Genomic DNA, 16,315 nt, shown 5'->3' with positions numbered 1-16,315 from the left:
TTTTGTTTACATGCCTTTTAACTCATACACATGCAAACAAGATGAATTATAGTGAGTTCAGGTTTCCGTGCAATGTTATCCAAAGAGAAGGTCAACATTCATCAGAAGAAAGTAAAGAACTGATACATAAAGTAATTTAGTTGCTAGTTTCGTGAATCCAGTTAACTTCTTCTGGCAGTATCTACATGAGCCTTGATAGAAACATGCAGAACTTTTAGAAGAAAATATCTATCATGGCATAATAAAGTGGGAAGTTCATCGAAGAGCTCTAGACCTAGAGAAGTCTTTGGATACATCGAGTCTGACAACAGAAACAGTACATAAACTTCCAAACGTCAACTATGAGCTCCATCCCAGTTTATCACTTTCATTGGGACAACCATCAGGCGCCATATTGTGTTTACCTACCAGTGTCATCATCAAACTCCGCAAGGACCGATTCAATGCCATCTTCGCTGCTGGTGGACCTTTCCTGGACCCTCCTGGGCAAGTTAGCAAGCCGTCCACTGAGGAACACCGGCTTTAGTGGCATTTTGTAAATTTTGGCAAGCAACTGTATAGGATGAAAGACAAAACATATCACAATGAGACAATGTGCGTAGAACGCTGCGTCGGCACATTCAAAGGAACATACGTATGCAGGCACAGAATCGAGGTAAGTGGTCATTCACAGGGGCCCACTGGCCATTAACTTTAGTGAGTATTAATGCCTGCCCAGCCAGCTAAATGCTTAACAGCTGGTTCCCTGACACGTATAGTCACACTCCTGTTTACCATCATCACTGAAGATGCTTGTGTTTCTACATCTGTGTTGTCTATTACACCTTCTGTGCTGCAGCTTGTCCTTCCCAATCTCCCGTGTAAACAAATGCTGGCCTTTCAAGGGCTATTATATAGGTCTAAAGGGCCTGATGAGGGGCAACCCGCCCCAGCCGTTCCAGACACTCCAATCCACACCTGCTCACCTACTTATTTGCATGTGTGTGGGTAAGTTTACTAACTACTACTTGTGCAAAGATATGTAACTGACAACTTGTTTATACAAAACTTCGGCCCTCGTTACTTTGGCATGAAAAATTACAATATCTGATGTAACTCCTGTAATGATGAGTTTTGAGGTTTTCATCTCACCCAGTAAATAAACGGTGTGATAAAAAAACTGCATCGTCTGGAAAAATTCCAGTAGGTGGAACCTAGCGATATTTATTGGGGAAAAATGTCCGGACACTACTGAGACATATGCATTTTGGTATTTCCCATTTAAGGAGAAAAGATTGCAAAAGGTTCTATTTATCGCATCTGATAAATACGGGATCCCAAAGTAGTGTTACTGGTTGTGACAAATATTGCCCCTTATAATGATGGCCTACATCTAATTATTTTAATCTTGCAGTAGATTCTAAGGAAGGACAACGTTAGAAAACCTTTTCCTTCACAATTTTACGTTTTTTAAAATAATTTTCCAAACTTGATTACCTTCACAAACTTAGCAAATTTCTATTAAAAAATACACAAGGGGGGACTTATCTACATTAGGTTTGAAGAAGAAAAAACCCTGCTAAAATCTACATCCAGCAGACAATTTATCTTGCAAAAGCGTTTTGTGATAACATTATTTCACAAGCTCAGTTAGAAAACTTGACAGAGTTCACAGAGTGCGAAGCTTGACAACACCGCACAACTTTAAAGGCAATGATTGAACGTTCGTCAACTCCAATTAATTGACACTCTATGGGGCCGATTCCGATTCCGGTCGGAGCCCTTCCGACCGATTCAGATCATGTCAGCCGGATTCCTTTCCGACCGAGCCATTCCGATGGGCTCGGTCGGAAAGGAATCCGACACGGATTTCCGGATTGCGGACGACAGGCTCAGAGAGCCCGTCCGCCGTCCGGAAATCTCCCAGTACTCCCCCGGCCGCCTCTTTGTGACCGAGGGAGTACGATGGCAGCTTTTCACTGCCTTTTCGTGCCGGTTTTTCTGGCACGAAAAGGCAGTCAGAAACTGTCTTTGGGGGCCCCCAGTAGGGCCCCCATGGGTGCGAGGATGCAGAATGGCAGCCTGGGGGCACCTACGGTGCCCCTCTGTGGATCCCTGCACCCGGTGGCAGGCACCTTGGGGTGCCGACCACAGGGTGCAGGGATGAACTGCACCCCTGCTTTCAAGGATGCAGGCATGCAAAGTAATGCTTCCCCAGGATAAGTGTGTTCTCTAGCTAATAAATCTGCTCTTCAAACTGTGTTCTGACGCCCAGAGTACACAGAATTGGCATGTTGGCATAATACAAAGGTACTCGTGTAGCCAACACAATTGCAGCAAGCCAAGCACACTGCTGTTTTCTTAGTGGGAACACACACCTGAGAACATCTCCTGAGATAATCGAGGGCAGGAAGGCACAGATCTGTAGACAAGGGTCCCAACCCTGGCACACAGTCACCAATCTCTTTACAATCTGCTTCCCCTGGGAAGAAGGAGTAGAGGGAAGGGAATGAGGGGGTCCGGAGAGAGGGAGAGAAAAAGAGGAGGGGAACGAAAAAAGACCCGAGTATATTAAACATACAGAATAACGCAAATATTTTAATCCATAGATATAAAACGGGTGGAATCACATCACGCTGGGATGAACATCGCGGGAGAGACTCTAGCCGACTGAGGATAGGAACATTTACCAATCTTAACTGTCAGTATACAAACAATTGATTTTTAAATTTAAATGTTACAGGAAGACGTTAATTCTTTTATTCAGACAAGATAACATCTACTAATATCCAGAAAACAGTCTTTCATGTAATAAGTGATCTTTCTGATGCCACCCAGATACATCTAAATGTTACTCCTTCACAGAAATGGCCAAGCAGTCATGGCGCACTTAGGAGGGTGCTACCACTCCTCCCCTGACCCCGCCCCTCACGCAAAACTGCAGAAGTAAGAAAAAATAAAATGATAATAACGGGAGTTATTATCATTTTATTTTCTCTTTATTTTACTGCTAAAAAGCAGTGGGGCGATGCTCCTCCGCCCTAACGGAGGAGCTGCCACTGAAAGTCGGTGACTACCCTTATTTCCCTTACTCATTCAATGAAGATATATGCCAGGTAAAGACCAGACAACACACATACTAAATGCTGTTTCTTAAATGAAGACAGAAGTCAAAATAAGAAACATACCTAATCCTTTGACGAACTTCATAAGGCACATTATGTAGTCAGTGGCTGCGTTAGCAAATACTTGAATGTTGTCGGTGTTGAGGAACGCTTCAAAGACATCAAAAACCGGAGCCTGGCGTTTTCCTGTAATGCGAAAAGTAAGAAAGCATTGAATGCCTTATGTTTGTGTGTCCAACTTCATGACCATGGTGTGGGCTAAGGGTTCCAAAGGTAGGGCCAGGAGTCAGTCACCCTATGATCTTTAGCAACTCGCCAACCTTTCCTTTTTGTATCTCAGTCATTCGACCTTGCACATGAGGTGAGGGTAATGGAAACCACATTATGACTGTCTAGGAACCTCTTGAATACTTGAGTTCATGGACATCTTTTGAAAGACTACAAGACAAAGACACAAACCCTGCAAGTTCTACCACTGATCCTGCTACCAGCTCAACATTGTTCTTTTGAAAGACTTCTCAACAACTTTGATGACAAGAGATGAACAAATGTTTGTCAACATTCATCAGGTCATGACCTGGAGTCAGATTGTTATCAATGAGTATATTTTTGAATGCTTTGAAATGCTTGCCATCCCAAAAAGTTGGCAGTGAGAATTTAGGAGCTCTTATATCAGGGCCAGGCTGGTCATTCTGCCACGCTGGTATTTTCCTATTGGGCAGCAGACTGGTGAATTCTTTTAGAGAAGGCTGTACAAAAGGGGGTGGTGATGGACGGAGCATCAGAACCAATCAAACACTCACACCCAGTCAACAGATCTGGGTTTGATCCATCACCGTTCTTTAGCCCACTCTGCCACCCCAGTTCAGATTTTTTTTTTTTTGCATTTGTCACCCCGAGTGGGAAGGGTATGCCCAGACGTGGGTCCCGTGCTCTCCATGCCACTGGAATCAAGCTATCCTGGCTGAAGAGGGGTGAAACCCCGAAACCGGTCCTAGGATGCTTGTTTCCAGTCCCGGGAGGACCTGGCTTGGCAGTTCGGGCTGGACTGTACCCATGAGGCACAGGGTCAAGACCGATTTGCATATGGCTGGGTTCAAGCTGGAACGGCATGGTGAGCAAAAAAACGATGGATTTAGGCCCAGATCTTTGTACTGGGGTGAATAAATGACATTGTTCTGCATTCTGTCCATCACTGGTTTTTTTGCATTTGTCACCCCGAGTGGGAAGGGTATGCCCAGACGTGGGTCCCGTGCTCTCCATGCCACTGGAATCAAGCTATCCTGGCTGAAGAGGGGTGAAACCCCGAAACCGGTCCTAGGATGCTTGTTTCCAGTCCAGGGAGGACCTGGCTTGGCAGTTCGGGCTGGACTGTACCCATGAGGCACAGGGTCAAGACTGATTTGCATATGGCTGGGTTCAAGCTGGAACGGCATGGTGAGCAAAAAAATGATGGATTTAGGCCCAGATCTTTGTACTGGGGTGAATAAATGACATTGTTCTGCATTCTGTCCATCACTGGTTTTTTTTGCATTTGTCACCCAGAGTGGGAAGGGTATGCCCAGACGTGGGTCCCGTGCTCTCCATGCCACTGGAATCAAGCTATACTGGCTGAAGAGGGGTGAAACCCCGAAACCGGTCCTAGGATGCTTATTTCCAGTCCAGGGAGGACCTGGCTTGGCAGTTCGGGCTGGACTGTACCCATGAGGCACAGGGTCAAGACCGATTTGCATATGGCTGGGCTCAAGCTGGAACGGCATGGTGAGCAAAAAAACGATGGATTTAGGCCCAGATCTTTGTACTGGGGTGAATAAATGACATTGTTCTGCATTCTGTCCATCACTGTTTTTTTTGCATTTGTCACCCCGAGTGGGAAGGGTATGCCCAGACGTGGGTCCCGTGCTCTCCATGTCACTGGAATCAAGCTATCCTGGCTGAAGAGGGGTGAAACCCCGAAACCGGTCCTAGGATGCTTGTATCCAGTCCAGGGAGGACCTGGCTTGGCAGTTCGGGCTGGACTGTACCCATGAGGCACAGGGTCAAGACTGATTTGCATATGGCTGGGTTCAAGCTGGAACGGCATGGTGAGCAAAAAAATGATGGATTTAGGCCCAGATCTTTGTACTGGGGTGAATAAATGACATTGTTCTGCATTCTGTCCATCACTGTTTTTTTTTGCATTTGTCACCCAGAGTGGGAAGGGTATGCCCAGACGTGGGTCCCGTGCTCTCCATGCCACTGGAATCAAGCTATACTGGTTGAAGAGGGGTGAAACCCCGAAACCGGTCCTAGGATGCTTGCTTCCAGTCCAGGGAGGACCTGGTTTGAGAGTTCGGGCTGGACTGTACCCATGAGCCACAGGGTCAAGACTGATTTGCATATGGCTGGGTTCAAGCTGGAACGGCATGGTGAGCAAAAAACGATGGATTTAGGCCCAGATCTTTGTACTGGGGTGAATAAATGACATTGTTCTGCATTCTGTCCATCACTGTTTTTTTTTGCATTTGTCACCCCGAGTGGGAAGGGTATGCCCAGACGTGGGTCCCGTGCTCTCCATGCCACTGGAATCAAGCTATCCTGGCTGAAGAGGGGTGAAACCCCGAAACCGGTCCTAGGATGCTTGTTTCCAGTCCAGGGAGGACCTGGCTTGGCAGTTCGGGCTGGACTGTACCCATGAGGCACAGGGTCAAGACCGATTTGCATATGGCTGGGTTCAAGCTGGAACGGCATGGTGAGCAAAAAAATGATGGATTTAGGCCCAGATCTTTGTACTGGGGTGAATAAATGACATTGTTCTGCATTCTGTCCATCACTGTTTTTTTTTGCATTTGTTACCCCGAGTGGGAAGGGTATGCCCAGACGTGGGTCCCGTGCTCTCCATGCCACTGGAATCAAGCTATCCCGGCTGAAGAGGGGTGAAGCCCCGAAACCAGTCCTAGGATGCTTGTTTCCAGTCCAGGGAGGACCTGGCTTGGCAGTTCGGGCTGGACTGTACCCATGAGGCACAGGGTCAAGACTGATTTGCATATGGCTGGGTTCAAGCTGGAACGGCATGGTGAGCAAAAAAACGATGGATTTAAGCCCAGATCTTTGTACTGGGGTGAATAAATGACATTGTTCTTCATTCTGTCCATCACTGTTTTTTTGCATTTGTCACCCCGAGTGGGAAGGGTATGCCCAGACTTGGGTCCCGTGCTCTCCATGCTACTGGAATCAAGCTATCTTGGCTGAAGAGGGGTGAAACCCCGAAACCGGTCCTAGGATGCTTGTTTCCAGTCCAGGGAGGACCTGGCTTGGCAGTTCGGGCTGGACTGTACCCATGAGGCACAGGGTCAAGACTGATTTGCATATGGCTGGGTTCAAGCTGGAACGGCATGGTGAGCAAAAAAACGATGGATTTAGGCCCAGATCTTTGTACTGGGGTGAATAAATGACATTGTTCTGCATTCTGTCCATCACTGTTTTTTTTTTTTTTTTTTTTTTGCATTTAGAGAAGGCTGGGCAGCCATGACCCAACCTGGCCCCCTTAACTTTATTCTATCGCTGCCCCATGCGGGGGGAGGGGCTGGTGTGAACCTTTTTGCCAGAGCTGATTTTAACTTTCAGACTGGCCTTGGTTTCCGCTACTAAAGTAGTAAACTACACAGTGAACCTTGCCCCATTTTGGTGAGGTGCTGAAAGTATGCAGACACCCTTGACGGATATCTATTCTTAGTTACTGATGACTTGACAGCCTGTACTCAGCAAGTGAATAACTTTATGGTAGTATTTTCATACTAAATGACATAGCGTAAAACTATGCAAAACAGGTACACATGCAAGTTCTCAAAATATTCCACACAGATTGTTTTAACAGAAAAGTTGTGTCAGGGGTGGTTTACCGAGCTCCACTATCCATAGAGTGTTTTTTTCTGCTACTTATGAACGCCTGTGCAGAGATGGGCTACACATTGGTGTTTTTAGTGTGTTGCAAACATGTGTGCACGATGCAAAAGCAGCCCTGCATTTCTGACATATTGTAGGCCCAAACGGGCACCTTATCACTTTCTAGGGGTCCGCAGATGAACAGAATACAGTTTAAAGCAAGAAGGGCTGGGTAAAAGTTGAATCTGCCACAAATGTCCCCTTATGCCAGGGGCTGTGGTGGTTATCAATGACAAACCAGATGTTTTAACATGAAAACCAGTGGTGTGCTTTATTAGTCCTCATGTTCCCATTCGCAAAGCACTGTGCATTGTTGCGGGGGAGGCTGGTGGAGGACATCTCTCTGCATCATTGTGTTTTTAAAAAAAATTACTTTCAGCCTTGTTGCACAGCAAAGCGGCTGGCTGCATCATAGCGCTCCCCCCCCCCAATTTTTTATCCATGCACGCAGTTTAAAGTGAAAGCACGCCACCATGCGCGCGCGTGCTTGCACTGCGCGCCAGCTCGGCCGACCTCCCTTGTTTTATTTAGTCAGCACTACTAAGCATATGTATAAAAACAACAACTCCCAGGATGCTTATTGCTGCTGGCTAAATACGGAAATTGCTGAAAGTTACTTTGATTTATGGGCAGCTGTGCTTGATGCTCCTGCAGCGCGGCCACTATTCCTGCTCCTGAGCAGTGCATGCTACGCTTATACAGTGCAGCTCCTCCCTGCAGGCCGAGACAGACTCACTCGATGCTTCAGTTACAAGGTGAAAGCAACAGCTGCCGGCTTCATCATTGTCTCTAAATATGGCACGGGAGGCGCTAATTAAAATCTATTCCATTCCACACGGTCTCTTTTCACCCACAGACCCGTGCTTCGCCAGAGAGAAAGATTAGTTCATATTTGTTTCTGACCTGTGTGGCAGCAAGAGGCTCATTTCTGCTGAGTTAAATTTATATGAGAGCCTAGCTCAGCTGCCGGTGGGCGCCGACCCTAGGCGCAGTGTTTATGGCGGTCGCTGCTCTGGGAGGAAGCGGGGCCCGTTAGCAGGGGAGAGGGGGGGGGGCAGCTGGGTGATTTGGCTGCAGGTTCTTCAGTCTGCCTGTGCCGTGTTTCAACATGCAGAGGCCGTTCAATGCTTCCATGTAGGACCTTCTGGTAATCGGTGCTGCGCTCTGCTGAGGGGGCGCAGGTGGGCTGGGGACGTTTTCTGCTCGAGACAATGTCTCAGAAAGTGCAGCTGAGATTTCACAGAGTGTGCGTCCGCCGGGACCTTTGGGACTGTTGCTAACCTCAAGGGGCCTGGAGACAATCTAACCTTCAGGGCCAGGAAACAATGAAACTCAGAAGGAACACACGATTAGCGGTCATCAGCTGTCATGCACGACGAATTTAAGGCCAGGCAGTAATGCGTGGAGTAACTTGAAATGTGTTACTCTAACCCGTGATGCGTGCCAATTGACGGGGAGGTGAATATAACCTTGTACGGTCTAATTCAGAGAAAGAGGATTTGGACTGTGGAATTGTTTTAGAAAATCGAATAGTAAATGAATAAATCCTGATATAAACAACTTCCCAACCTGAGCCATATTGGAGCAAGGGAAGCCTCTGCTCTGACGCTCTTCAAGCAGGGCCTGCTGCGGCACCTAGAGAGGGGGATACCTTCTGGGTTTCCCGCACAATTATTCACAACTGTGCTCATCTGGAAGATTTTCTGTGGTCTTATTGAAAGTTGTACGTGTAGATTTGCTCAGGTCCATATTTAGGGAATCCGTGTCTGCCTTCATATGGGCGGCTGAAAACGTATGCCTACGTAAATCTAACGTAAATAGCTTCAGTTTGGCACGAAAGGGCCCTGCCTCTTTTCCCGATTGAAAGTTCGTATTTGGGCTGCTTAGGCAATTAGTTAAGGGGCAGTTTTGAGGTAGAAAGGAGGACATAAAATGCTGTGAAACCAGATTATTGCACTAGCTTTTATTTCGTGTATGGTGGCCTATAAAAAAGTGCACTAAAACCTGAAAATAATTTGAGTAGTTCGAATATTTTGTGGAGGACTCAATTAAACTAACGTGGGTCTCGGTTTTGTTCAGGGATGAGCACCTCAAGCTCCTTGAAGGATTTTGTAGCGAGAATAGCAAGATGTTTGTATTTCCCTAGAACATTTGCCCAGGGGCCACAAAGTAAGGTCTGTAGTGGGTCCGAGGGCCGCACTAATGTCAGCAGAGTGGATGTAGGGGGTCAGGGTGGGCCAGGGATTGTGTAAGGAGGTCTAAGAAAATGTTAAATAAACGGGCAATCTTTTATTTGCAGGTTAATAAATGCTTGCCCGTTTATTTAAAAAAAAAATCTGAATGTTAGTGCTCCGCAACTAAACAGCAGCTCGTGCTGCTGTTCACCAGGGGGGGCCACATGTAAAGGTCAAGAGGGCCACAAGCGGCCCTCGGGCCATACTTTAAGTATCACTGCCCTAGAGTAACATATTTATAGCTGCATTGAATTACTGGGCTGCATATCGATATGAGCCTTTACCAGTTACTGCCCTTTAACTGCTTTGGCAAAGTACACATTTACTGCATTTATTTTAATGTAATTATACAATTTTGTGTGCCTGAAGACCCCGTTCTTCTGGCTATAAATGAGTCTGCAAACTTTTTAACCACGACCTCAACCCTAAAGAAATGTTATAAAAGGATATATTTCGTGCTAAGGTGGAATTCACTCCAATAGGATGAACGCGCATAAGGCTGCGCAGGGCGTTGGGCACGGGGGTACGTGCTGGTCAGCTGCTCTCCCTTAGAAATGTTTAAGGGCGTGAAGGGTACGCTAAAGATTGCAAAACAACGTGGATTACTTCAACACAAAGGCTTTTCCATCTGCATCATGTTCCTTTCTGTTCAAGTAACAGCATATGGTCATAGATTATCACAGGTAAATAATAAACTGCAGATCTAACATGCCTTCCCGGAACGGCCACTCGAGAGGCAACGCTCTTTCATTAGCCGTTAATAATATTTTCACAGTTTTCAGACCACGGTGTGCCTCACGCACCCTCCCGCCAGAGTGCTACACTTGTCCCAGAACAACATTGAATCGCTTTTGTAAATATGTTTGGAGATGTAGAACTATGTCTGGCTTTTCACCTCACTAATAGTGAGCCAACCGTGGACTTTAGTTAGAGGTGTTAAAAGGACCCAACAAGCATTAAAAATGCAATAGGTCTAGTAAAAGCCATTTGCTTTGCTATACAATACCATTAGCAAAGCAAATGGCTTTAGCTTAATCAAAGGCGAGACCTACTGCATTTTCAATGCTTGTGTTTTCTTTATTTTCAGACGCGATGCTGTACAACATGGCTAAAAAACATTGACAAAGTCAATAGTTTTCACGTAGACGAGACCTACTGGATTTGCTAACACTTCTAATTGTCAGCACCTTCCAAGGAGGGCAGGGATTTCTTTTTACTATCATTTGAGACTCAGTGATTTGAAATGTGTGAAGACTCATCAATTATGTTAATCTTAAACAGTGTTAACAAATCCATTCACAAATTGCTCTGAACAGCCTCGAGTGACATAAAACTATAAAGTGAGTGCTGCTGGGGCACAAAGTGATGCAAGACAAACAACATATAGACCGTATAAAATCAAGAAAATAACATACCCATTGAATAATCTCCAACTAGATACTCTTTGACGTCCGACTTGGTGCTGTGTACAGTTTCCAAAGCGCTGAACAAAGGCCTCCACCCGGACTGTATCCTGGGGGAGCAGACCTCCACCAGCTCCCCGATGGATGTGACCACCTGCAAACACAGAGCAGAAGCACCCCGAAAGATGCACTCGTCAGCGATGGTATGCCACTATGTCTGGTTCAGCTTGGGAGCCTAGTGAAAGAGTTCATGTTACGCTCTCGTGTAAGAGCACTCCGATGATAGGCCAAGAGTTACGTTTAGAGAAGGGAATGATTAGACAAGACAGAAGGCTTCATTGCCGCCCGTGCCACTGAAAAACACTGAGCATGTGCTCCTCATTGGGATAGGCCACTGTATAAGATCAAGTTTTAAAATGAAGGATGCTGGTTTAAAAGGATGCGCATCACTAATGCAAGTGGGCTTGCCACCTATCCTTTAACCGGTACAAAGCAACCCTGCGCCAACATGCCCATGCGGAGGGTGGAGTGAGGGATGACTCAGGGCATTATTACTGAAGATGCCAGCACAGAGAGACAATGTCTGGTGGGATTTTCAGCTGTGCATCAATCACTTGGAATAGCATACTGGCCGGTTTTGATTAGTCCCCAAAGTAGGAAAATTCAGTAACTAACAAGCATGCAATTGTAAGAATGTGAAGCAGCAGTTAAGAGTCCCCAAACCTAGGAATCACCTCCTCTGATTTCTTTACATAGTTTGCAATCACACCTTGTAATCCTGTACAAGCCAGAGACAACAATATACTCTAGATTGGATGCTTTCTTTGGGTGTAGAAAAGACTGTCTCCAAATACCTGGAGTGAGTTTGTTGAAGCCAGGAGAACAGGAGCCAAAGATTCCACATCGCCTGGCACACTGCCCTGTGAATACATATGTATAACACGTGTTGACCAGAATCCCTCTATGCTGGATGAGTGTATCTATACATGGAACATGTTGCCTTCCAGCAGTGATTGACTGTATGTGGTGGCAGAGGAGTGGGTCAAGGTTCAGTCAATCACAGATCCCAAGAGGTTCTGGTCCCTAGCTGAAGCTGTGTGTGTAAGGAGTCTGAAGAGTCGTGCAAGCGGGGCAACCCACACCTCACATATCGGTAGTCTAAATATCTTTATGTCCAGTGTTGCCTCCTTAACAGGGAGACGTGTGGCACCAAGGGACAAAACTGAAAATTACATCATCTAGAACATACACACAATCCTTTCCTAATATATGTGGTTTCCTCTCTGTGCTTAGTATTGCTGAATTGTCTTAGAAATGATTGTACGTGTAACAGGCATGCCCAGAACTGTGTGGTAAGGAAATCAGGACACCCTCGCTCTGTGAAGAGGAGACTGGAACAAAAAACCTTCAGCAGTATCAGTGTTGGTCAGTGGGGTAAACAAAAAAGCCACAAAGTCCCTGATTAGGCTATTTTCCTGCAAGATTTCCCAGTACCCTTCTATTATTAAATCCATTTGGTCAATGTTTTCATGCAAGCTAATAATGATGGACCAAATTCATAAACTACAAGAAGCTACAGAAATCACATGTGCAAAACACTGATCTTCTGGTGGAAATTTCAGATCTGATTCACACAATTAGGCTCAATGGAAATGTTCTCCTGATCAGAGGGCTGGAAAAAGACTTTCAAATATGGACAATTTGCCATTATGGCAATGTTAACAGGTAACTGTGCGTACAAGGGATTTCTTTTAGTACACTCAGTTCAGCATTCAATATGCAAAACAATGGTCGCAAGCTCCGTCTGGTAGCCCACATTCGATTAATAAAAAATTGAATGTACTCATTTCCATAAGAATAAATCTGCTACAAATACTCTTTAAACGGGTGTAGATGTTTCAAAATGCAAACTTTATAATGAAAAAAGATTTTTCAAAGGGTACAAAAAACTATTACAGATATAAATATAAAACAACACACAGCGACTGAGGTTTACAAATGATTCGTTGTTACAAACACCTCATGGTCACTAATGTGAGCATCCATTCCAAACAATATGTGTAAAAGGAAAATTTAACGGATCAAAACAGAAAACAAATCCTTAAAGAAAGTAAATCACAAAGGAATTAGATGTAGTTGTCGACGTTTCGGTCTATATGGTGTAAGCATCCGTTAGACCATCTTCAGGACAATGAATTTGAATGTAGCCCTTTTCCGATGTCGGACAGCAGAAGGTTTTTTAATAACTACGATTTGAAATTACTCATGTAATCTTTTTAAGTAAGTTTCAGTCACAGATTTTTACTCACTTTTTCACTCTTCTAATTTCTTCTATTGTTTGGAATAGATGCTCACATTAGTGACCATGAGGTGTTTGTAACAACGACTCATTTGTAAATCTCAGTCGCTGTGTGTTGTTTTATATTTATAGCTGTAATCGTTTTTGTACCCTTTAAAAAAAAAATCATTATAAAGTTTGCATTTTGAAACATTTACACCCGTTTGAAGAGTATTGGTAGCAGATTTATTCTGATGGAAATTAGTAAATTAAATTTTTGAATAATCGAATGTGAGCTACCAGACCGAGCTTGCGACCATTGTTTTGCATATAGAATGCTGAACTGAGTGTCCTAAAAGAAATCCCTTTTTGTCATAGTTACCTATTAATCTGTTACTATATGTACTACCTAAGCCTCCAAGGGTTTATTGGGTTTCCCACTTTTTCTTGTAGTATTATGGCAATGTATCTGCAGCCATTTTGTTTTTCTAATTGGGGGATAATTAAAATTGTTCATGCAAAATGTGACAAATATCCATGAACTCCTATGTCTGTTGGGATTTACAAACACATTGCAAGCTCTTTTTAAACCTGGATATATATTCCTGTAAAAAGATGGATTAAGCGCCTTTTTAGCATGGAAAGAAGTAGGTATACCCCAAGGTCCGTGGTGGTGTTCCAAAGGAGCTTTGTCCCCTGCATTTTCGTCGCATGTAGATACATTTAAAAAGAAAAAATGCATATTACATATTTCCTCCAGGTATACCGCCAGAATTTTAAGATTAGACTGATCTCTTTTGGGCTTCCCAAGGTTACGTTTCTTGACCCAACACTAAAAACCATTAAGTAAATCTGTAGGGGTAAGCCTAGGCAAAGTGTACTAAAGGAAAGTGTTTACCACACCTCACATGGGCACTTTCTGACAGTACTTTGTGTAGGTTACGCTGTACATACCCTTCTTCATGGCTGAGATTTGCTTACCTGGTCTTGAACATCGTCATCGCAGAGCTCCAGCTGCATGATACGCTCAAAGGGGCGGAATAGCGCCTCGTTGAAGTGAAAATGAGGCGGCTCATTCCAGTCCAACAGGATTTCCGTCACAATATCGTGGATTACAGAGACGGCCTTTTGGGAAACATACCGCTCTTTGTGGCAGGCAGCCTTTGGATAGAGAAAGGAGGAGAAAATGGAAGATATGCCTTCGTAATGGTACAGAATTAATTTTCGCATGATTTCCTACCATCAGTTGCCTTGATTTACATACCAACCGTTAGCTTTGTGGCTCAAAGGTAAAACAGTATCTAACTGTGGGAGAGTAAGGATTCATAGGCAAAACAGTATCTAACTGTGGGAGAGTAAGGATGCAAAGGTAAAACAGTATCTAACTGTGGGAGAGTAAGGGTACAAAGGTAAAACAGTATCGAACTGTGGGAGAGTAAGGATACAAAGGTAAAACAGTATCTAACTGTGGGAGAGTAAGGCTGCTAAGGTAAAACAGTACCTAACTGTGGGAGAGTAAGGATGCAAAGGTAAAACAGTATCTAACTGTGGGAGAGTAAGGATGCAAAGGTAAAACAGTATCAAACTGTGGGAGAGTAAGGATACAAAGGTAAAACAATATCTAACTGTGGGAGAATAAGGCTGCAAAGGTAAAATGGTATCTAACTGTGGGCGAGTAAGGATGCATAGGTAAAACAGTATCTAACTGTAGGAGCGTAGGGATGCAAAGGTAAAACAGTATCTAACTGTGTAAGAGTAAGGATGCGAGGCAGAACTCCAATTACTGTTTTCAGAATGTACTGGCAAGCACAGGCCAGAGTTCAAAAGACCCTAGAACCCAAACAGTCACCATGTGTCCATTTTGAAAAGAAATTGGGTTCTGGACACTAGCTGTCAACAACCGTGATCATGAGTAGGCTCCCAAATGGACCACATTAGCTAATTACAGCTTCTCTGTACTTGCATGAACAACCTTTCTATTCAGTTTTACAGTATCAGAACAACCGAGTGAGTATATGCCGGCCCATGTGCATGTGATGTATAATTCTCTTTTACGACATGTGAACGAGGAGTGAGATGAAAGTGCAACGGTAGTGACCTAGTGTACTCTTTTGCTGGTTGTGCTGACATATTAGAGTTGGCTAAACCTTTTCATAGACTGCCTCACCTTCTGAACACATTATGGGACTCCGTCTTGGGCCCCACCGCCTAATATTCAGAAAGCAACATACTTCATTGCAACTGCACTAGCACATGTACATGAATATATTCCTACTGTTGGACAATTCAAAGCCTACAGAATCAATAGCAATCGGTAACCCTGGTATTACAACCCAGGTCAGTGTTATCCTAGCAACTGTCTTGCAGCAGAGATCACACCATGAACATCTCATTTGTGTAAGCAGGAATTTGACTCTTTATCTCCCCAAGACATTCTGTAGTTTATTGTCATTCGGAATATAAAATCCCAAATTCGAACTGGGCACTCCCAAATTTGAACTTGCCCCCCCCCTCCCACCCAAAGCCAATGGATCATCGTAATGCCCTACTGCCCTGCTCCTTAGTGCAAGGACTGGCACCAACCTTCAAGAAAAATACCCCCCCCCGCGCCCATCTCTCACACGAAGCCCAGGATATTGTATAGTTTTACTGTAATAAAATGAGTTTTGACAAAGTCAACAGGTCTTTTAGCCAATGCAAACACAGTGACTTTGCCAATGCTTTCTTTGACTATGATATTCAGCATCAGCAAAAATAAAAAAATGAATGCTGTTCGGCAACAGCAAAAAGAAAAAAAAATGTTATCACAGATGCTGAACAGCGTTGGCAAAAAAAGAGCAAGGTACTTATCTATCGTAATTCTCTTTCAAGTGGATAATCTATCTAACTTCAGATACCTCACCTTTAGAATACTTCAAGGAGCAAGACTGGATATGGAGACATTTTCCAGCAATGCTCCTGTGCACCAGTAGGTGGCACTATATGGATGGACAGTGACTCTGTACTGCCCTACCTGCAACAGAGAGTTGCTGCACATTAGCTCCAACCCTTAAACTTTCTTCCTCTGCGCAGTTAGAAGCAGAGCACTTTAAACAAATTGTTGATTGAAATGTGGTGATCTCGAACTTGGGACCTTATTAAGATATTAAGGAGTCCACTCCACAGAACAGGGAGGTAGGAAGGCAGAGAGGAACCTGCAGTTGGATAGAGGAACCACTAGGAAGGTCATTACCGAAGGTAAGCAACTTGTTCTTCTGTTGGATACTTCTAACTGCAGATTCCTCACCTTTAAAAGATATACCATAGCATTAACTCCCAACGCTGGAGGGTCTGTGGAGTGGACTTAAAACAAAAAGTACTGCAGAACTGAAA

The 16,315-nt window shown here is 44.5% G+C and overlaps 1 protein-coding gene across 4 annotated transcripts in view; it reads right to left on the bottom strand.

The window, feature by feature from the left end:
* ARFGEF3 (ARFGEF family member 3) overlaps positions 1–16,315 on the bottom strand; it is a 515,806-nt gene that overhangs the window by 79,502 nt on the left and 419,989 nt on the right. For 2 of the 4 annotated variants that reach the window (XM_085612424.1, XM_085612425.1), the window contains 5 exons: positions 13,925–14,104; positions 10,678–10,819; positions 3,168–3,290; positions 2,358–2,461; positions 409–553 (listed from right to left, as the gene is read on the bottom strand). In XM_085612424.1, coding sequence (XP_085468550.1) covers positions 409–553; positions 2,358–2,461; positions 3,168–3,290; positions 10,678–10,819; positions 13,925–14,104 — 694 coding nt within the window. Of the gene's footprint in view, positions 1–408; positions 554–2,357; positions 2,462–3,167; positions 3,291–10,677; positions 10,820–11,519; positions 11,586–13,924; positions 14,105–16,315 lie in introns of all 4 variants that reach the window. The other 2 variants (XM_085612422.1, XM_085612423.1) reach the window with 2 other exon arrangements.

This window comes from Triturus cristatus, chromosome 6 (assembly GCF_964204655.1).
Source record: "Triturus cristatus chromosome 6, aTriCri1.1, whole genome shotgun sequence".
Taxonomy (NCBI): domain Eukaryota; kingdom Metazoa; phylum Chordata; class Amphibia; order Caudata; family Salamandridae; genus Triturus; species Triturus cristatus.
The sequence above is the reverse complement of the archived record's forward strand: the minus strand, read 5'-3'. Positions and strand labels throughout refer to the sequence as shown.